Source organism: Salvelinus alpinus, chromosome 29 (genome assembly GCF_045679555.1).
Source record: "Salvelinus alpinus chromosome 29, SLU_Salpinus.1, whole genome shotgun sequence".
NCBI classification, from domain to species: domain Eukaryota; kingdom Metazoa; phylum Chordata; class Actinopteri; order Salmoniformes; family Salmonidae; genus Salvelinus; species Salvelinus alpinus.
The window spans coordinates 19,377,846-19,399,960 of NC_092114.1; the positions used below are offsets into that span (position 1 = coordinate 19,377,846).

Sequence of the window (22,115 nt, forward strand, 5' to 3'; positions counted from 1 at the left end):
CAGTTTTCCTTATGCATATCTTTCTTTGGTGTGCTTGTCAGAACAAATCCATGTTTTTGGTGTTGAGCTGTTATCAATGCACAAGTCCCTTTTTTACCAAAGTTTTACTGCACATTTTAGTTTCAAATGTGTATGTATTTGAACATTGCTATTTTTAACTCATGAACATTTTGATGATTAAAATATTTAATCAGTCATCTTCCTCATTTGGTCTGGAGAATGAAGGAATTTGATTGGTCTTCAATTCACAGCTCAAACACTTTTCAGGATAACTGGAGTTTAACCCTGAGTTCGCCTACCATGGAGCAGGTTAGTTCTGGAGGATTCGTTGCCATAGAAATGTACCTGGCTAAAAGGTGAGCCACATTGGTGGTACCGGTTATCCCGAGTTGAACTCTATTACTTCGCTAATTCTTCAAACCAGGTTCGTAGTATAGGGCTCTGGTGTTATCCACGTGCACATGGATTTTGGACTGTATATATGTAGTTGTGGTGGAGTAGGGGGGCCTGAGGGCACACAGTCTGTGAGTGTATTGTTTTTAAAAGTGTATAAACTGCCTTTAATTTTGCTGGACCCCAGGAAGCGTAGTGGGGATCCATAGTAAATACAAATATTGATGAATGTGTTGTGGCTTAACTGTAAATGTTTATTATCGTGATTGGCCCATGGGCTTGACATTGGGATGTGGCTGTAGTATGTTGCCCCCGACCCTTCGGTCAATTTTGCATTTCCTCCACTAATAGTTAAATTTAGAATTTGGGGAGGTAAATCTGATCCTAGATCTGTACCTAGGGGAAACTTATCCCCAGGGCATGTGTTCCTGATCACCTGCTGGGTGTTGACGAACGTTGGCGTTAACCTGTATAATCTTACAGAAATGAACAAAATTTGCTCTGCTGTTTCCTGTTTTGCACTGAACTGTGCAGCCCTGCGATAGACTAACGTCCTGTCCAGGGTCCTGCCCTGTCCACTGATGCATCAAGCAGCCTCACGCTACAGAAACAGGAGATGGACATGGGCCGTTCTCTCACACAAGGCTTACTTACTAAACTGTACTCACTAGAAAGCCCGTTTGAGTCCCCATGACAGTGTGAAAAAGACATTGGTATCTCACTGGACCTCCTCTCTGGTCTGGTTCTAATCACGTTCTCTCCCCTGTGGTTCTGACTCAGGTTCTGGATGGCATGTTGGCTCAGTATGGCACAGTGGAGAACTGCGAGCAAGGTATATATATATACACACACACACCTTAGCCTTTCTGTGTCTTCTGTATCTGCTCTTTCTAGTAGGTCTTTGTTCAAGTCTGTGACTGTTCAGTTGAAGTTGCATGTTTAGTGTATAAACTTGTATTGCCCTATGTGTGTTTGTGGGTGTTAAGTCCGTGCTCTCCCTCCCTCCACAGTAAATACAGACACAGACACGGCAGTGGTCAACGTCCGATACGGTGCCAAGGACCAGGCCAGACAGTAAGCACACACCTTTTCTTAGTTTAAGACTGCTCTTGTAGAATGCATAGACTTGTTTAGGTGGTTTGCACTTTTCCCCACACTGCATTTGAATTGATCCCCTTTGATTTGTTAGTGCAGCGCATTCCTCGTCTCCCTCCAAAGCAGTCCATTGTAAGTTGCTGCTATAGGAGTAACATGCTGGCTGAGAGGAGCTAGCTCACTGCTGCCCTCTGGTGTGTGTGGAGCCCTGACCATTCCTGATAAAGTGGGCGTGGACGGTGTATGAAAATGAATGGGATCATTTAGTGCAGTTCACAGGACAGTCAGTCCTGGCCTTGAAGAGCAACAGGGTTTTGTTCCACCCATGCACTAATACACATGATTCTTCTAATGCTTTTATCATCCAGATCTTGTTTCAGTAGTGAGGGGAAATAAAATCGTCAGTTGACTTTGGAACACAACTGACCTTGCATCAGTAGCCTATCCAGAGGGGTCAAGCAGGTGACTGACAGCTGTATATTATCAGTGCTGTGACAGTAGCTGTGTTTCTATTAACTTGGAAACTGGATCCTGGACTTTCTGACGGGCCTCCTCCAGATGGTAAGGGTAGGCAACAACACATCTAACACTCCGTTCCTCAGCACGGGAGCCCCTCAGTGGAACGTGCTTAGTCCCCTCCTGTACTCCCTGTTCACCCACGACTGCATGGCCAAGCACGACTCTAACACATAAAGTTGGCTGACGACACAACGGTGGTAGGCCTGTTCAACGATGAGACAGCCTATAGGGAAGTGGTCAGACACCTCTCCCTCAACTTGAGCAAGACAAAGGAGATGCTCGTGGACTACAGGAAAAGGGGGGCCCTGAATACACCCCCATTCTCATCAACAGGGCTATAATGGAGCGGATCGAGAGTTTGATGTTCCTTGGTGTCCACATCACCAACACACTAACATGGTCCCAAGACAGTTGTGAAGAGGGCACGACAACACCTTTTCCCCCACAGGAGACTGAAAAGATTTGTCATGGGTCCCCAGATCCTCAAAAGGTTCTACAGCTGCACCATCGAGAGCATCCTGACCAGTTGCATCACTGCCTGGTATGGCAACTGCTTTGCCTTAGAGGGTAGTGCGTACAGTACATCACTGGAGCCAAGTTTCCTGCCATACAGTACCTATATACTAAGTGGTGTCAGAGGAAGGCCCCAAAAATTGTCAGACTCAAGTCACCCTAGTCATAGACTGTTCTCTCTGCTACTGCATGGCATGTGTTACCTGAGCGCCAAGTCTAGGTCCAAAATGCTCCTTAACAGCTTCTACACCCAAGCCATAAGACTGCTGAACAATTAATCATATGGCCATCGGACTATTTACATTGAACCGGTACACCCTGTACAGTGCATTCAAAATATTCAGACACCCCTTGACTTTTTCCACATTTTGTGGAAAATGGATTCAATTGTTTTTTTCCCCCTCATCAATCTACACACAATACCCCATAATGACTAAGCAGAAACAGGTTTTTAGAAATGTTAGCAAATGTATAAAAACTTCACTGAAATGTTAAATTTGTCAGTAACATTTATGTCAGGTATGTCATACCCTTTACTCAGTCATTTGTTGAATTTGTTTGGCAGGGATTACAGCCTCGAGGCTTCTTGGGTATGATGCTACAAGCTTGGCATACCTGTGTTTGGGGAAGTTTCTCCCATTCTTCTCTACAGATCCTTTCAGGCTCTGTCAGGTTGGATGGGGAGAATCGCTGTACAGCTGTTTTCAGGTATCTACAGAGCTGTTCTTTCGCTTTCAAGTCCAAGCTCTGGCTGGGCTACTCAAGGACATTCAGAGACTTGTCCCGAAGCCACTCCTGTGTTGTCTTGGCTGTGTGCTTAGGGTCATTGTCCTGTTGGAAGGTGAACCTTCGCCCCAGTCTGAGGTACTGAGTGCTCTGGAGCAGGTTTTCATCAAGGACCTCTGTACTTTCCCTCGATCCTTACTAGTCTCCCAGTCCCTGATGCTGAAAAACATCCCCACAGCATGATGCTGCCACCACTATGCTTCAGCTTGGTTTCATCAGACCAGAGAATCTTGTTTCTCATGGTCAGTCTTTAGGTGCCTTTTGGCAAACTCCAAGCAGGCTGTCATGTGCCTTTTTACTTAGGACTGGCTTCCATCTGGCCACTCTAACATAAATGCCTGATTGGTGGAGTGTTGCAGAGATGGTTTTTCTTCTGGAAGGTTCTCCCATCTCCACAGAGGAACTCTGGAGCTCTGTCAGAGTGACCATCAGGTTCTTGGTCACCACCCTGACCAAAGCCCTTCTCCCCCGATTGCTTAGTTTAGCCTGCCGGCCAGCTCTAAGAAGAGGTCTTGGTGGTTTCAAACTTCTTCCATTTAAGGCTCCCGAGTGGTGCAGCGGTCTAAGGCACTGCATCTCTGTGCTAGAGGCGTCACTATAGACCTGGTTTGAATCCAGGCTGTATCACAATCGGCCATGATTGGGAGTTCTGTATGGCTGCGCACAATTGGCCCAGCGTTGTCCAGGTTAGGGTTTGGCCGGGGTAGGCCATCATTGTAAATAAGAATTTGTTCTTAACTGACTTGCCTAGTTAAATAAAAAATAATGGAGGCCACTGTTTTTGGGATCCTTCAATGCTGCAGACATTTCTTTTAGTACCCTTCCCCAGATCTGTGCCTTGACACAATCTTGTCTCGGAGATCCACGGACAATTACATGGTTGTAATTGGTTTTACATGGTGTACATTGGTTTTCGCTCTGACATGCACTGTCAACTGTGGGACCTTATATAGACAAGCGTGTGCCTTTCCAAATCATGTCCAATCAATTGAATTTACCACAGATGGACTCTAATCAAGTTGTAGAAACAACTCAAGGATGATCAATGGAAACAGGATGCACCTGAGCTCCATTTCAAGTCTCATAGCAGAGGGTCTGAAATACTTATGTAAAGGTTTAAAAAATAATAATAAATTGCCAACATTTCTAAACTCGTTTTCACTTTGTCATTATGGAGTATTGTGTGTAGATTGTTTTTCTCATCAATTTAATTTATTTTAGAATAAGGCTGTAACGTAACAATGTGGATAAAGTCAAGGTCTGAATACTTTCCGAATGCACTGTACTTGCTATTTTTATTTTATTTGTACTTTTTTATATATTTTTATTTATTTATTTAGTAAATATTTTCTTAACTCTATTTCTAGAACTGCATTGTTGGTTAAGGGCTTGTAAGTAAGCATTTCACGGTAAGTTTGTATTCGGTGCATGTGTATGTGGCGCATGTGACAATTAACATTTGTGTGGTTGGCCGGGCGCCTGCAGGCTGACTTCAGTAGTCAGTTGAATGATGTTTCCTCTGACACATTGGTACGGCTGGCTTCCGGGTTAAGCGGGCGTGTGTTAAGCTGCGCGGTTTGGCGGGTCATGTATCGAAGGATGCATGACTGGACCTTCTCTCCTGAGCCTGTTGGAGTTGCAGCGATGAGACAAGATCCTAATTGGATATGACGATAAGGGGGGTAAAAAAAAAACATATTTTATTTATGCCTAATAAGCCATTGTTAACTTCCCGTCTGGTTATTTAGCTTACAGCTCACGGTCACCCTATGTTAACATATAGGATATGGATTCCGTACAGAGAAATTATTTGTTTGCAAATGCAACTGGGGCCATGACAACACGCCCCCCCCCCCAGCACAGTTTCCATCATTTGTCACAATAATGAATGTTCAACAAAATAAAAATCAACTCCATCGAACGGGTAAAAATTCTCTTTTAGAAAATGTATCCTATACCTGAAGTTTCCATTACATGTTTAATTTTTTTGCCACATTGCTTTTTTCGAATAAACCTGCATCAATGGAAACCTGCCTTGTGACTGACAGCTTTTTCTCTGTTTGCCAGGGCGATGGAAAAGCTGAATGGCTTCCTGATGGAGAACTTTGCCCTGAAGGTGTCGTACATCCCTGACGAGACGGCGGCTGCTGCCGCCCCGACCCTGGGAGGGGGTAAGAGGGGCTTTGTCCCCCGTGGCCCTCTGCGATCGGGTTCCCCAGGCCTGGGGGCGCGCCCCAAACTGCAGTCGGACGTCCCTTTGCGCATACTCGTCCCCACACAGTTCGTAGGAGCCATCATCGGCAAGGAAGGAGCCACGATTCGCAATGTCACAAAACAGACACACTCAAAGTAGGACTGCTTCCCTGATCATGTACACATTCATGTACACAACATTCTAATGGGGTGCATTCAGCAGGACGCAACGTTGTGCATGTACAACAAACACCCCTCTTACATGTAGAATAAGAAATCATATTGGCTCTTAATGACATTTCTATCTCCTATTTTTGGCTACTGAACATGGCCTTGATTTACAACCATAAATATCAATACATTTTGAGGCTTGGCAATATAAAGCTCACTCCCACAGAATAAATTACTCACTGAGAAAATGTTAATTTTGGCTCCAACTACCTATTGATGTCAACCTCTCAAAGCATCTCAAGTTGAAAACGATGGACATTGACCGTTTCACCCATCTTTAGTGATTCTGTGAGATTGAGCCAGTACGGAGGGTGGACACGGGTATTGAACGACTGTCTCCGGTTGGGAGTAGTATGGGACCAGCCGGTAGTGTAACCGCTAGAATACAGGCTGTTTAGAGGGTGACAAAAACAACTCTTCCCTTCTAAAGCAGTCTCTCTCTTGCCCATCTCTAGGATTGACATCCACAGGAAGGAGAATGCGGGAGCAGCAGAGAAGCCCATCACGGTCCACTCCACCCCAGAGGGTTGCTCCAATGCCTGCAGAACCATCATGGAGATCATGCTGAAGGAGGCCCTCGACACCAAGTTGTGAGTTCAGCTGGAGAACGCATACATGCACATAACCAGCGGGCCTCCAACACCATGTTGAGTTCAACTGCCCATGCCTAGTCATGTTAGGATACCAAACTTCTATTCTTAATTATTATTCAATAACTTGAGCCATCTTATCTCTGTCTCCTTTATCCACAGTACTGAGGAGATTCCACTGAAGATTCTGGCTCACAACAACTTTGTGGGCCGACTAATCGGGAAGGAAGGACGGAACCTAAAAAAGATTGAAGTGGACACCGAGACCAAGATCACCATCTCCCCGTAAGAAGACCAACATCCCCATACAATCACCCATAAACTCATATACACGAGCCACAGGTTTCAAACCAAGATTTCTGACTGGCTAATAATTCTGGGAACGCATTGCGAAGCAGACTGTTTCTGGAGCTCTTAATCTATAGGTTCTTTGCACATACCATCAGAATGATTACTGCAAACAAGATGAGTGTCATGACAAGGGTTGCACATTTTGGGCAATATTCAGAGGAAACTTTCTGTGGGAATTAATGGGATTATGTGGGAATTAACGGGATTATGTGGGAATTAACGGGATTATGTGGGAATTAGCGTGAATATGTGCGAATTAATACCATTTTAATGTAGATGTTTTTTGCATTGGATATATTTACCATATCGTATGGAGACAAACATAAACCTTTTACCTTATGATAAGTAGACATCATTGCAAATGATTAAATCCTTCCAATAGAAAGAATTTTTTTTTTTAGTCATGATTTGAAATTTAATTAAATGAGTTGACACTTCACATGGGATGATTTCACTGAACAACAAAAGAAAGGGAATATTGAATGATCGATCACATCTCCCAAAAAGGTTTTCAACATAAATCTGTAAAATGATAGTCTAGAAACTAAAGCCTTGGTTGTCTTCCTCTCAGGCTTCCATGTCTTCTCCCTGGACCTCCTCAATGTCCACCTCTTGAACATCAGACTCTGAGGCCTCATCTTCACTGTCACTTTCCTACCTTGTTGAGGATGGTTCGTTGTCAGGCTCAAAAAGCCTCAAATTTGTCCGGCTGGCCACCAATTTTTCAACCCTTGTATTGGTCAGCCTGTTGCGTGCTTTGGTGTGTGTGTTCCCAAACAAGGACCAGTTGCGCTCTGAGATGGCTGATGTTGGTGGTATTTGCAGGATGATGGAGGCAACAGGGGAAAGAGCCTCAGATCCACAGTCCCTTCCACCAGGTGGTTGATGAGATATGTTGGCACAACTGCCATATTGCATCTCCATCCCAAAGCCCTTGCTTGGAAGTGTACTTCGTCAGACTGCTAAGAACCTTGCCCTCATCCAGACCAAGGTGGCGAGACACGGTAGTGATGACACCATAGGCCTTGTTGATCTCTGCACCTGACAGGATGCTCTTGCCAGCATACTTGGGGTCCAACATGTACGCTGCGGTGTGTATAGGCTTCAGGCATAAGTCTTCACGCTTTTTGATGTATTTCAGAACTGCAGTTTCCTCTGCTTGGAGCAACAGTGAAGTGGGCAGGGCAGTACGGATATCTTCTTACTTATGCAAGCAGAGTCTGAACATCAGACAGGATGGCATTGTCACCATCAATCCGTGCAATGGCTACTGCTATAGGTTTCAGGCTGTTTACCACTCTCTCCCAAAATACATCATCCAGGAGGATCCTCTTGATGGGGCTGTCCATATCGGCAGACTGTGATATAGCCATTTTCTTGGAGAGACTCCTTCCCCTCCAGGAGACTGTCAAACATAATGACAACACCACCCCAGCGGGTGTTGCTGGGCAGCTTCAATGTGGTGCTTTTATTCTCCTCACTTTGCTTGGTGAGGTAGATTACTGTTATAACTTGATGGCCCTTAACATACCTAACCATTTCCTTGGCTCTCTTGTAGAGTGTATCCATTGTTTTCAGTGCCATGATGTCCTTGAGGAGCAGATTCCATGCATGAGCAGCACAGCCAATGGGTGTGTTGTGAGGGTAGAACTCCTCCACTTTAGACCAAGCAGCCTTCATGTTCACAGCATTGTCTGTCACCAGTGCAAATACCTCCTGTGGTCCAAGGTCATTGACTGCCTTCAGCTCATCTGCAATGTAGAGACCGGTGTGTCTGTCCCTTGTCTGCTCTGGTAGAATACTGGTTGAGGGTTGGAGATTGATGTAGTTAATTATTCCTTACCCACAAACATTCGACCACCCATCAGGGATGGTTGCAATTCTTTCTGCTTTCTCTATGATTTGCTTGACCTTCACTTGAATTCTGAACTCTGTTGAACTCTGCATTCAGCAAATGAGTAGCTCAGCATGTCTGGTATGCAGGGTGAAGAACATTCAGATATCTCTTCCAATACACATTGCCTGTGAGCGTCAGAGGTGAACCAGTTGCATACTCAGCTCGAGTAAGACATTCGTCAGCATTTCTCTGACTACGTTCCTCCATTGAGTCAAAAAAAACTTCTGATTCCAGGAGGACCATGAGCTGTTGCTATTGATAAGGTGTCTGATTCATCATTTTCACCTCAAATAGAAGTAGAGGGACTTCTGTCAGAGGTTGCTTGTTGTGAGCGCTGATGGAACTTTATGCACTTGGCCAGATGATTCTGCATCTTTGTTGCATTCTTCACATATGTTTTGGCATAGTATTTGCAAATGTACACAGCTTTTCCTTCTACATTAGCTGCACTGAAATGTCTCCACACATCATAGTGCCTGTGGCATTTTCCTGCGACGATTAGGAAAAAATTGTAAAAAAACAAACCAAATAAAAATCCATGTACAGATAAATAGTTAATCAGTTAGATTAAACAACTCCTTTGTAAGATAAATGTTTTAAAATGAAACCTGTATGGAAACCGGTGAATTAACACTCCTCAGTTAGCAGGCTCAAGCAAGCTAAAACCACATGGTAGCAGAAATGAGTAAGTTTAGAAATGATTTAAACACACTTTGCTGTAGGCTACTATTTACTAGTTAACAAAAAATATTTTGTCATATAAAATATATTCACCCCACCTAGTATTGTAATCAAAATGTACCAGAAAGCATGTAGTCCTAGGATCAGACAGTGTAGTAGTGTGGGCTCAATAGCATCTCATTAGTGTGCAAGATCTTGAGAATCAGCTGTACATGTGATGGAGGAATGCACTGTACATGTGATGGAGGAATGCACTGCACATGCAGAGGGTTACAATTCCATTGAATTGGGGCTAGCTTAACCAAAATATGCCACAAGACCTAGAATTGTCTTGTGTATCCCCCCCAAAAGGTAAACTGTTATAAGCAAACGTTTTTGAATTTAAGCAAAATTCCCGGGCTTAACTTCCCATGAGAAATTTTCTAGAAAATACTTTCAATTTACCAGAAAGTTTCCAACCCTTTGCAACCCTAGATGTGACTTGACTTCTAACATTAATCTGATTTATTTAATCCACCATGTTTAATTGTTACCCGATCTTTAAATTTATCATGCAACATTTAACTCATTAGGATTTAGGGCACCACGACAGCGGTTCTTTAGTTACCATCTCCCGAATTAAACTCAAATGTTTTTACCAATTTCATCGATAAACAGTAATCTTAATCATTACCTCGTATCATATCATCATTCTGAAGTCGTAACCTCCTGACACTGCAAAAATCCCAGCCTTACTTATTATTCAGTACTACACAAATTGGCTTAATTATTTATTTACTAGCTAACTAAATGGTAACACAGGACAAACATACACACTGAATACGTTTAAAAACAGGTCCCTAGCAGACGGACAACAATATGGCTGCTTGTTACAGAAGACATGGAGAGGGACCGAGACTGACTTAACTTTGGTACATTTCAGAAACTACTCTCACTTTTAGCACCTATACTTTACACACAGACCGCCGCCCGCTTGGACTAAGAAATCATGAGTGTATTTACGTGAAAGGTCGTATATCTCGGAACTGGCCTCCTTGGGAAGGTGGTTGGGCCTTTTCGCGGTACGCTTGTTAGGCTCTGATCGTCCAAAATGGTTCCCACAAGTCTCATACTGTTGTCTTCCTTTGTAGTTGTCCGTTATCCCGTGACTTGTCATGTAGTCCTGAACAGAACTACAGAGTTGATTTTCTTTCCATTCGCTCCTGAAGCTTCCTCTTTGAAGATAGGCTAGCCAGTCGTGTAGATGGTTCCCAGTTGGGTGATGAGTAGTGTAATACGGTGATTTGAGCAGAGTGGTAGAATGGTCCCACTTCAATTCGATTTTCTAAATACTTAGGACAGATAATCAGCGTACCAGTTGTCTGGGAGGTCTACCAGTTGTCTACCTCATGTTGAGATGGAGTTCAAACCACTTTAAATGTGGGCTGCAGCTCTACGTCTCTAGTCTAATGTTAATTCTTAACCCATTTTATACAGTTTGTTAAAAAGGGGCGGTTCCGTCAGGCTGACACGCTCTCTGACCTCACTCAAGGGGGCGGTGACTACGTACTGTGCAGTTATAAAAACAATTTCCTCTTATAGTTTCTAAAATCACATCCCTCAACAACACGTTTCATATAGCATGCACAAGATGGAAACTTTGTACATGTAGTGTGTACTTTTCAAGTTACAGTATTTCCTTTATAACATTTTTTTATTTCATCACCACAAAATAACAACCAAGACGACATTAGTCTTCTTTTAGGTCACCTCTGCCCGTTCCCCACGTTCCATATTAGAAATATTGTTGCTTTCGAACGTGTTAGTTTCATCAAAGTCTTAAAGCACGTTCCTTGGGTGAATTTGGAGAGGAGTTTTCTGTCCTTGATTTACAACAGGGCATGAGGTGTTAACCCCCACTAGTTCCCTCTTCCCCCCCCCCTCTGCGGGTGAGAGGTTGGTTGAACTTCTGGTTGAAGTTATTTATTGCAAGCTGATCTGACCTATTTAGAGCCTCACGGGACAGTCATGACTAATGTCTCATAAGACACACACACATTAGAAACCGAGGTGGTAATGGATGTTCTCCAGTCTCCAGGACCTGACGCTGTACAACCCTGAGAGAACCATCACAGTGAAGGGTTCCATCGAGGCGTGCTCCCGCGCTGAGGAGGAAGTGATGAAGAAGGTCAGGGAGTCGTATGAGAACGACGTGGCCGCAATGAACGTAGGTCCTTGTTCTAACCCACTGGGGGCACTCTGTTGGTGGAACCAAATAATCTGGAGTTGTTCAAAATGGCACCCTACTTCAACCTTTGTGTACTATAGGGAATAGGGTGTCATTTGGGATGCAACCTGGGAGATCATGGCTTTTTTTTTAGGCTGTGCAGCTACCCACATAAAAAGTTAACTTTGTATTTGAGTGGTTTATCCCAGAGAAATGTTTCTGTTCTTAGATTTACTACTAGACAAAATTAACTTTCTCTCTACCCAGCTCCAGTCTAACCTGATTCCAGGACTCAACCTGAATGCCTTGGGTTTGTTCCCTGGTGGTGCTCCAGGTATGGGCCCCTCCATGGGACACAACGCCCCACCTCCCGGTGCCCAGGGTGGCTACTCCTCATTCGGGGTGAGTGTCTGGACCCCCACCTCCCTGGGTTTACTCCACAGTGCCTCTTGGTGATGCTTAAAGATGTCCCCTCCTTACAGAGCAGTTCTGCAAGAAGAAACCTACAACAGACCAACCTCTGACTGAGAAGACATTTTGGATCTTTCAGTGACCGTGTCTGTGTTCCTCTCTCCTTATAGAGCAGCCATTTGGGGGCAGGACAGTGACTTGGTTTTGTGTTATTCTCTCCTATAGAGCAGTTACTTCGGGGGCGAAGGGACATTTTGGGCGTCTGTGCTGTCGGCGAGCAGCCAGCCCCTCTCTGTAAGTCTCCCTTCCCACAGTGCTTTGCACGGCTTCTGGCTGCTAGCTGCTGGATTGGGTAGAAAGGCAGGGCTTGCCACAGCTAAGCCCCTCCCAGTAACCTATGACCCCTAGGGATTGCCTAACTCATGTTTGTGTTCATTTTGCTAAAATCTGCTGGGTGGTGGCCACAGCTTCTACTGGGTTTAGTTTGGCCTCAAATCTTCAGCTGAAGAAAGTGAAGCAATTAAACACCGTGGCATGTATAGAAGGTTACAAATGGTCGCAGATGTTTCCAAACAGGCACCTTTCTATTAGACAATTTGATCTGGAACAGCCTCCTGGTGAAAAGGTTTGCTCCCATCTGGAGCCTTCTGAATGTGTTCTCCGGTTGGATGACTTTACCCCCAACTGAAGTGTAATGAGTTGGTGTCCTCTAGATTAAAACCAGCAGCGCTGTCCCAAACAGCACCCTATTCCCTATAGTGCACTACTTTTGACCAGAGTCCTATGGGTGCACTAAATAGGGAATAGTAATTAGTAATCCCTCCAGGACTATGCCTCCCTGCCCCTTCATCTAAAAGATCTCACCCATTTCACTTCCCTCTAACACCAGGCATGTGCACTGAGCCCACGCAGTTTGCTGCAAGTCATCTTTTTAATACAATAATATGTTGTAATGTGTGTGTGGAAGCGCTGGTGAGTGACTGAGCCGGGTCAAGCATTCTGAAAGGGATTATCTGAGTGGTCCATCCATATACTGTGGTTTAGTTGGATATTTTCAGTTGCTGCAAAGAAATGGCGATCCCTCTGGGAATGCTGTTTACCTGAGCTAGGTGCTGGATGCTAGATTTTCTCATCTTTCTAGAGTCAGGGTCTCTTACAGCCTGGGTGGGTCCCAAAAATCTCTCCTTCCTCACTTGTTCACTACTCCCCACTAATTTAATTGTATTGTCATGGGCATGAGGGAATGTCCATATAACAGTCTTTTTTTTCTTTCAAAACCATGAAGGGAAGGGAACAAGTGCTCACTTGGGGAGAAAGGAGAGATAATTGGGACCCACTCCACGTTTGGAAGTTGAGGATTTTGTTTAGGTGTATTCAACCTCTTCAAATATGTATGTACAGTTGTTTCATGGTTATGCAGTGCTATAGTGATTCTATATGCTACGGAGGGGATACAGTTAAATTGGGATAGATTTGACTGGTTAACAAAGTTATTCCTCATATTTAATAAAACACTTAGGAAGTTTCCTATCATGTCTGCTTCCGTTCTCCGTGGCAGTGTCTTAAATGACCCGCTATTCCCTCTATTTCACTGCTTTAGACCAGGGCTCATAGTGCTCTGATCCAAAGTAGTGCACTGTGTCGCGACCGGGAGACCCATTAGGCGGCGCACAATTGGCCCAGCGTCATCCGGGTTTGGATGGATGTCCTCGTCCCATCGTGCTCTAGCGACTCCTCCTTGTGGCGGGCCGGGTGCCTACTTCGGTCGCCAGTTGTATGGCGTTTCCTCGACACAGTGGTGTGGCTGGCTTCCAGGTTCAGCGAGAAGTGTCTAGAAACCGTGCGGCTTGGCAGGGTCGTGTTTCGGAGGACGCATGGCTCTGGACCTCTCCCGAGTCCGTACGGGAGTTTCAGAAATGGAACAAGACTGTAACTACCAATTTGGAAATTATGAAATTGGGGAGAAAAAGTAAATAAATAAAGTAGTGCTCTAAAGAGGGAATGGGGAACCATTTGGAACGCCAGCCCTGTGAGGCTTCTTCCTGTGTTACTTGGTTGTGGTCAACTGGGCTGCTATCGCTGTTTGCCTGGTATGGTCTCCTTACGCTCAGACTGGCTCTGTTGTGTTCTCATTACGGTCGTGTGGCCTCTACTGTTCCACAGGGCCAAGGGCAGCCGGAGTCGGAGACGGTCCATCTGTTCATCCCGGCGCTGGCGGTCGGAGCGATCATCGGAAAACAGGGTCAACACATCAAGCAGCTGTCGCGCTATGCCGGAGCCTCCATCAAGGTGAGGGACTTAACTGACAGGAGGGGTTTGAGCTGCGTCTCAATAACCTAAAATAGCTAAAATAGCTTCTCATATCATTTTGTTCTCTTCACCTTTTCTCCCCCCCCCCTCCATTTTAGATCAGTGCAGATGAAGTCCGTGTCGTAGATGCAAACCAGGTATTTTAATTTCAAATATTCAGATTCCTTTTTCGTCTTATCCATCAATCCTCTCAGATCTCCACAACTGCATATTGGATTAGAGCTCCAGTTCAGATTGGTTTTGGGTGGTGTCCTCTTCAGGCTGTTATGATGCACCCATAATGGGGTAAAGGGAAGCAGTGGGACCTGATTTAGATCAGGTAAAGTGTGTGTTAACGTGTGTTGTCCCTCCCCTCAGGTAGCACCTCCAGACGGCATGGACACCAAGCAGAGGATGGTGATCATCGCTGGACCACCAGAGGCCCAGTTCAAGGTAGGAGCCCTTGGGACCACTCTCGCTTTCTCCACCAGCCATGCAGTGTCCAATACCCACAACACCAGATGAAAAGCGTTGTCTTTTTTGCTACCAGAAATCCATAGAACAAAATGGTCGTCTGTACAGTTATCTGGTTAGCTGACTAAATCTGGCACATTCAGATGTTGATTGATGCCCGTTGTCCCGGTCAAGTTAATTAAGATATTTTCAAGATGAAGACGCTTCAATCAAGGGTTGTGAAAACTCCTCTGACTGACTCTTGGCCCTGTTCCAGGCTCAGGGTCGTATCTTTGGGAAGCTAAAGGAGGAGAACTTCTTTGGGCCGAAGGAGGAGGTGAAACTGGAGGCTCACATCAAGGTGCCCTCCTTCGCTGCTGGTCGTGTCATCGGAAAGGGAGGCAAAACGGTACGCAGACTCCTGTGTGTGACTATGGTTGCCAGATGTATTCTAATTGTGCTGCAGAATAATTGAAAGCACCACTGATTACCTAGGCTGTATCTTTTATAATGTCTTGTTTTCTCCACTTCTCGCCCTCCCCTCAGGTCAATGAGCTGCAGAACCTGACCAGTGCTGAGGTGGTGGTCCCCAGAGACCAGACGCCTGATGAGAATGACCAGGTCATCGTCAAAATCACTGGACACTTCTATGCAAGCCAGGTATGTTACACTTCAAGTGAAGTTTGATTAGTGTATTTTAAAATTGCAACAGCAAATAATAATGTTGGTCAAACTGATGTTTTGAAAGGATCAGATGGATTGATCTATCATTTCAAGGATGTTCCTCCAGCCCTGTCACTGGGTAAGGCAGTGTCTGCTAGTGGCACTGAGTCATATCTGGCAGGGGGATATTCATCCCAGTCAGCTGTGGTCAGTGGGCTAAAAGGCTGGTTCATGCTGAAACTGACCATTAGAATGTGTCGTAGGGATTAACATGGGTAACGAGGATCCTGGGACTGAAAAAGATGTGATGACAAGACTTGGGAAATTACAACATTTGGCACTAATGCAATTCCACAAAATGCACAACATGAACAGCATCAGATAAGAAAAGAAAAATAAGGTGCATTATCCAAACGGGTTGTCCCACGGAAGCCTTTAGCCTAGCATATTTAATTCACAGTCTGCATTAATTCAAAGTACACGCATTGACACTGCCGGACTGCACAAGTGACCCAAATGCAGTTAATAATCCCTACAGGAAACACCTGCAGTAGAACCTATAGCTGTCATTGTGACACTTCAAACAGTCACAAGTTTGATGGGTCTATGCACAATTCACTACATATGAAGTCTGTTAGCATTTTCCCTCAATGATGACTCCTGTCTCACATGAAGATTCCTAACTTCATTCTGTAATATATAGGTTGCATTATCAAAGCACACTTCTTGCCTACGCATGTCAAAATACCGCTGTAACATTTCTCTCGTACTTGCTTACCCGTATGAGAGCTTCGGTAGAGAATGTGTGATGAACAAACGGTATGAGTAGATATGGATATTTTTAAAACCGAGTTGGTCCCTGTTAAAATACCTTGCTATTTAAACTATTTTCACTCCCCAGTTATTCATGAGCTGATCTGCTATCTGTATAATCAACTAGATTTTGACAAAAATAGGAGATTCTGTCATTCTTTGGAGGTTATCTAGCAAGCTTAGCAACTTTTCTCATTTGACTGCCGTTATGTTTGATTGGCTAACGCTATACTCTGGGTGTGTCCTGAGTGTGCTCTGTCGATCGCCTACTCCTGAAATGCTCTGAATTGAGGCGCATGATGATGCTCAATTTATGAATGGCCTGTTTCGCAATTCATAACGTAATGAAACATGGTTACTCTATCATGACTGAATCTGTTTAATTTGCTCTGAAATCTTTCCGTAGTGGTGCCGACAAGGTGGCGCAGCACCCCTCTTTGGGGAGAACCCTGGCATGTCGGCCATATCTTGATTTTTAAATGCTTTAAGTGGGCACTTCTGATTTGAGGTATTTCCCGGGGCTCTCGTGATAAATTATTCCCAGTATTGTAACTTGGTAGATTCTCTGTAAAATATGAATCCTTACTGTAGGGTAAAAGGAGTATAGTTGTGTGCTGTAGGGCAGGGGTTCCCAAACCTCTTCACTCTGGCCCCTTCCAGCATTGGGGAACATCCTGCACCCCGTCTATCTATGGGCACAAACTGTTCACACCCCCTCATGTTGCAGGTTCCAAGCTTATTTCCTGCAATTATATACATGTTGCCATGTCTAATGTGCTTTTGATATTTGAGTGACTCAAACATTACAACAAAATCTCCATGTCTAATGTGCTTTTGATATTTGAGTGACTCAAACATTACAACAAAATCTATGGGCTAAAAAACATTAGCTGACATGGGCTAGTTGATCTGGACATTTCTGACCAGTTATATCTATAAGGTATGCAATGACTGACATGACAAACTGATGCACTACCCAATTTTGAAATTGTACCTTGTGCATTCTACTATTAAAACTTGCAAGAGTAAGTTAAAAGCTGGACTGAGTTCCTTCAAAAAAATAAATTGGGAACCACTGCTGTAGGGGAAAGGGAGTATAGTTGGGTTGTTGAACCTTGGTAAAGCCAACAGATGTGGTTTGAGTAAAATGTACAATGTCTGCTTCCTTATGTAATGATTGTCCACCATACTGCTTCACAGCTGTGTAGCATTAACCAATGTCTGCTTCTGAAATGGCACCCTATTCCTTATCAAGGGCACTAGTTTTGACCAGGGTCGTGCTCCAAAGTATTCAGACCCTTTGGACTTCTTCAAATTTTATTTTTACAAAGTGGTATTTAATTGTCTTTTTGTCAAGCCTAAATTGGTTCAGGAGTAAAATGTGGCTTAACAAATCACAAAGTGTACGTGGACTCACTCTGAAATGATAGGGGTTGACATTATTTTTAAATTAGTAACCATTCCTCTGTCCTCCATACATATATAAGGTCCCTCAGTCAAGTAGTGAATTTCAAGCACAGAATCAACTACAAAGACCAGGGAGTTTTTTTTCTTCATAAGACTCATAAAGGGCAGTGATTGGTAGATGGTTAACAATAACAAATCAGACATTGAATCTCTTTAAGCATGATAAAGTTAATTGTTATGATGTATTAAACCACCCAGACACATTAAAGATGAAGTTGTTCTTCTGAACTGAGCTGCAGGACCGGAATGAAACTGCTGAGGTATGTCACCATGAGGCCATGGGTGGTTCTAAGAGCTCCAGAGTTCAGTGGCGATGACGGGAGAGCTAAGGATGGATCAACATTGTAGTGGCGCTACAATAATGACCTCAATGACAGTGAAAAGAACACCAATTAACAAGTTACAATTATTCTGAACATGCATCTTGTATGCACCAAGGTACTAAAGTAATACTGCAATAAAAAAAACATGGCAAAGGAACACTTTTTGGCCTAAATGCAAAGCCCTATGTTTGTGGCAAGCTGTCTTCTTATTTTGAAACATGGTAGTAGCTGCATCATGGTCTGGGTCTGCTTGAAATCTGCCAATACTGGGAGTTTTTCAAGATGAAAAGAAACGCGATGGAGCTAAGGCAAAATCCTAGAGGAAAACCTGCTTTCCACCAGACACTGGGATTCACCTGTCAGTAGGACAATAACCTACAACACAAAGCCAAATCTACACAAGTTGCATAACAAGACTGAATGTTCTGAAGAGGCTAAGTTAGTTTTGACATTAATCTGATTGAAATACTATGGCAGAACTTAAAAATTGCTGTCTAGCAATGATCCCCAACATCTTGACAGAGCTTGAAGCATTTTGAAAAGGGGCAAATATTGTACAATCCCAAGAAGACACAGCTGTAATGGCTACCAAAGGTGTCTGACATGTATGGACTCAGGAAACTGAATACTAATGCAACAGACATTCATCTTTAATATATGCTAGAGTATTTTGTGTAGATTGTTGATGAATCCCACTTTGTAACACAATGTGAAGAAATAAGAGAGATCTGAATACTTTTGCAAGGCTCTGTATATAAGGAATAGGGTGCCATTTCAGTACTATAGGGTGCCATTTCAGTACTATAGGGTGCCATTTCAGTACTATATGGTGCCATTTCAGTACTATAGGGTGCCGTTTCAGAAGCCGCCACATTAACCTTGGTGAATTCTTTATTCTACTCACCTTTAGAAGCAATGGCTGTGTGCATGCCAGTGTTAGATGAGGTTCCTGACCTTTGCCCTTTGACCTCTCCCCAGCTGGCCCAGAGGAAGATCCAGGAGATATTGTCACATGTGAGGCGGCAACAACAGCCAAAACCCTCGCCCCGTGGGGAGGGGCCGCCCCGTGGGGAGGGGCCGTCCCATGGGGACGGGCTCGCCCGGCCCTCCCGGAAGTAGACCTGGGGGCCAGTGACTGAACCGCCCGAAGACAGACCAGAGGGGTAACACGGGCAGGGACGACACGCTCATCTCAGGGGTTAAGGGTCATGGGTACCCGACTGTACACCCCATACCCCTCTCAATGACCTCCTTGACCAACACCACAGTGTGGATAGACCTTAACCCCCCCCCCCCCCCCCCCCCAAATCACCTCACCTCTCTGAGATTATACTTCAGAGGGTTCCAACGTTGTCACACCCTCTCACCACACGGATGGGTCCTGATTGGTTCCTTTTTTTTTGTAGAAAACACCAAGACATAAGAATTATCCCCCTCCCTGGTGTGGTAACACTCACCACCTCACACGTTGATGACAGGTGTTCATTTTGACACTCGTTTCAGTTTTTACCTTTTTTATTTAGAATTGTTTTTCGCCCTGGATGAAGTGTTTGTTTAATTGGTTGAAGCTTTCTCTCCTGAGTTTTCTGTGGAAAGAAAAAGGCATTGCTCTGAGTCCTGGTAGGATGATGAAAGATTACGGGAAGGGGTTTAGACGGATGGGCAGGGCTAGGGGTAATACTCTTGTTTGATTGGATTGATAGTGGCATTTTATAAATTCGGATGCATTTTATAGATATATATAAATATATATTTAGAGTTGAGGATAAGTTAACACTTAAGGGACGTGTTGAACAGTGTTGGCCAGGAAAACGAATTTAATATGCATTTTACTGAACTACCTCAGGATCTCTAGTACCTCAAGAAGACGACAAGAAAAAAAATAAGAAAATTGATATATATAATATATATATGAGAAAAAAAAATCTTTTTTTTTTTTTTTTAATTTGCTTTGTGGTATTTTGTATACTTTATAAAGCTAATAGTTCTTGAACATTTTTATTTTTTTAAGAAAATTAACAATTTGGTCAGCTGCCAACTGACCTTGCCTTCAACTCTAGTGCTTTCCAGCAGCATCAACGTGACGACGGTGGCCCTGTACATAAAGTCTGTCTGTACATAGAGCCAAGGGCGGAGTTGGCGCTCAACTCAGTTGGCTGCTGATGGGAGTATAGAGAGAGAATACATCGCCTCAGTTCTCCTGAGGAATCCACCATCTTCTGAAAACTACAAAAAGCACGTCTATATTAGAGTAATGCCGATTCATGCCATCCGTACATACTGCAGCGACGCCGTTTAGTTTTGGGATTCTGACACTTATTGTTGACGGTACGTTTAATTGTTTTCTTTTCTTCTGTCTTCCTGGAAGGGCAATGGGAGGGGCCTGAGCACTGAGTTATCTCTGTAGCCTTCATAGAAATAGACACGGCAGACCAGCACAGTCTGTTTGTTTTTCTGTTACCTGCTTAGGCCTTGAACCATCATAATCTCAAACTCGCTTATAGTGCAATACATGGGGAATAGGGTGGAATTTGGAAGTTACCCCAAGTTTCTTACAAGCTAAAGTGCGGTCCACAGCCTGATAGGTTTTTAAAAAAACAAAAAACATTCTAGAGCGACTTTGCAGTGGCCCCAGTAGCCGTGGAGTCAGTCTGTTAGTGTAGTTTACTGCATGGTGAAGGTAGGGGAAGTCACACTGATGGATGCTTTTATGGAATCTACTGTAACTGTTTAACCAGCAGCAGCAGCTGTAACCTTTGATTGAAGTGAGAGAAAGCAGTTCAAATTAGTATTCATTACAAAAAGCCAAGCGGCACAACATTTTACTAAATGAACCCTGTTTGGGACGAGGAAGATCAGTTTAAAAAAAATCCAACGACAAAGAAACACTATACCAAGTTTATCCTTTTTTATGCAGAATGTAAATATGTTTTGATTGTGGTAAAAGTGCTTGAGTGTATCCATTCTTCCACAATAGAACGCTGTCTACCTCAGCCGAGGGGGGGGTTTGTGGCAGCATGCGCCCTCACCCCCCCTAGCGCTCGCTCCCATACACCTCCTAGCGCCCGCGCCCTCACCCCCACTAGTGCCCACGCACTCGCTTCCACACTTCAGTCCCCCCCAACACTTCTCTGCATGGGCGCGTATGTGCGCACGCGGTCCAACCTTGCGCTTACGTACATGAGGGGCACAAGTGACGTTTATCCCCCCCTCCTCCCCCACCTTGTCATCTGTTTTTTGATCTACCTCTTTAGAAACACATTTTGAATTAGAGGCATACTTCTATTTATTAGATTTGGGTTCTTCTCCCGCTGTCCCCCCTTCCGCTGTCCCCCTTCTGCTTTCCCAGATATAAATGAAAATTAACAAATCATGTTGTACTCTTTTAGAATTTAAAGGAATAATTGAAGAAGTGATCAGAAATATTTCCTTTGCTAGCATTTATATAATCTACTCTTGCTTAATTGATTGAAAATCCTCAAACATAGCTTTTTCTGCTTTTATTTTTGGTAGTGTGGCTTCCATGTATTGAACTTTCTTGCTTGGGTATTTTGTGAAAAAAGGTCTTTTCACCCGTGCATTTTTTTGATTCAGTGAATGGACGATAAGTAAAAAATAATTATAAACTGTAAAAAAAAAAAAAAAAAAAAAAAAAAAAAAAGGGGGGGGGGGAAAGGGGGGCCTGCCTTTTTGTTTCTGGTTTGAGACTAACAATAAATACTGTGTGTCTTACCTTTGTCTTCACGAATGCTACATTAATTTGATAGCGATTTGTTCTGTTAGTATTTTCTTCGATGTGTAACATGGAAATTCATGTTTGCGTGGGGAAAGTGGAGGGACTTGTTTAGGGAGTGCCTTTTTTTGGAAAAGTGGTCTGGTTTAGGCACGATGCCTCCTCTGTGAACATGCTTGTGCCCCTTCACCCCCCCCCCCCCCCCCCACACAGCTCAACTTGTCAAACGCCTCTGAATAAAAACTAAGTGAAATTGGCTCCTATGTCCTTCACTTTATTTCTCATGTATTTTTCCATCTACTGTAAGATGCACTTTTTCTAAATGTTTTGTTTAATTTAACCTTTTGTTTAAGTGGAAGTTCAGGATATTACAACTTGACGTTAAACTACTTTCAGGGCGAGGGACCATTATCGGCCAGGAGAAACGTAATCTATGGTTTTGTTTTCTCTAAATGGCCGCTACATACTCTAGCTACTGCTAGCAAAATATTTTATGGAGTGATATTGG

At 43.9% G+C, this 22,115-nt stretch overlaps 1 protein-coding gene across 3 annotated transcripts in view; it reads left to right on the plus strand.

Annotated features, from left to right (window-relative positions):
• Positions 1 to 21,864, plus strand: part of LOC139559235 (insulin-like growth factor 2 mRNA-binding protein 3) — a 35,199-nt gene extending 13,335 nt beyond the window's left edge. For 2 of the 3 annotated variants that reach the window (XM_071375035.1, XM_071375038.1), the window contains 14 exons: positions 1,174 to 1,225; positions 1,404 to 1,467; positions 5,374 to 5,655; positions 6,186 to 6,320; positions 6,483 to 6,605; positions 11,320 to 11,455; positions 11,723 to 11,857; positions 12,092 to 12,160; positions 14,030 to 14,155; positions 14,275 to 14,313; positions 14,534 to 14,608; positions 14,886 to 15,017; positions 15,155 to 15,268; positions 18,853 to 21,864. In XM_071375035.1, coding sequence (XP_071231136.1) covers positions 1,174 to 1,225; positions 1,404 to 1,467; positions 5,374 to 5,655; positions 6,186 to 6,320; positions 6,483 to 6,605; positions 11,320 to 11,455; positions 11,723 to 11,857; positions 12,092 to 12,160; positions 14,030 to 14,155; positions 14,275 to 14,313; positions 14,534 to 14,608; positions 14,886 to 15,017; positions 15,155 to 15,268; positions 18,853 to 18,993 — 1,623 coding nt within the window. In that variant the 3' untranslated portion in view covers positions 18,994 to 21,864. The remainder of the gene's footprint in view (positions 1 to 1,173; positions 1,226 to 1,403; positions 1,468 to 5,373; positions 5,656 to 6,185; positions 6,321 to 6,482; positions 6,606 to 11,319; positions 11,456 to 11,722; positions 11,858 to 12,091; positions 12,161 to 14,029; positions 14,156 to 14,274; positions 14,314 to 14,533; positions 14,609 to 14,885; positions 15,018 to 15,154; positions 15,269 to 18,852) is intronic. The other variant, XM_071375037.1, reaches the window with a different exon arrangement.
• Positions 21,865 to 22,115: the final 251 nt, after the last annotated feature.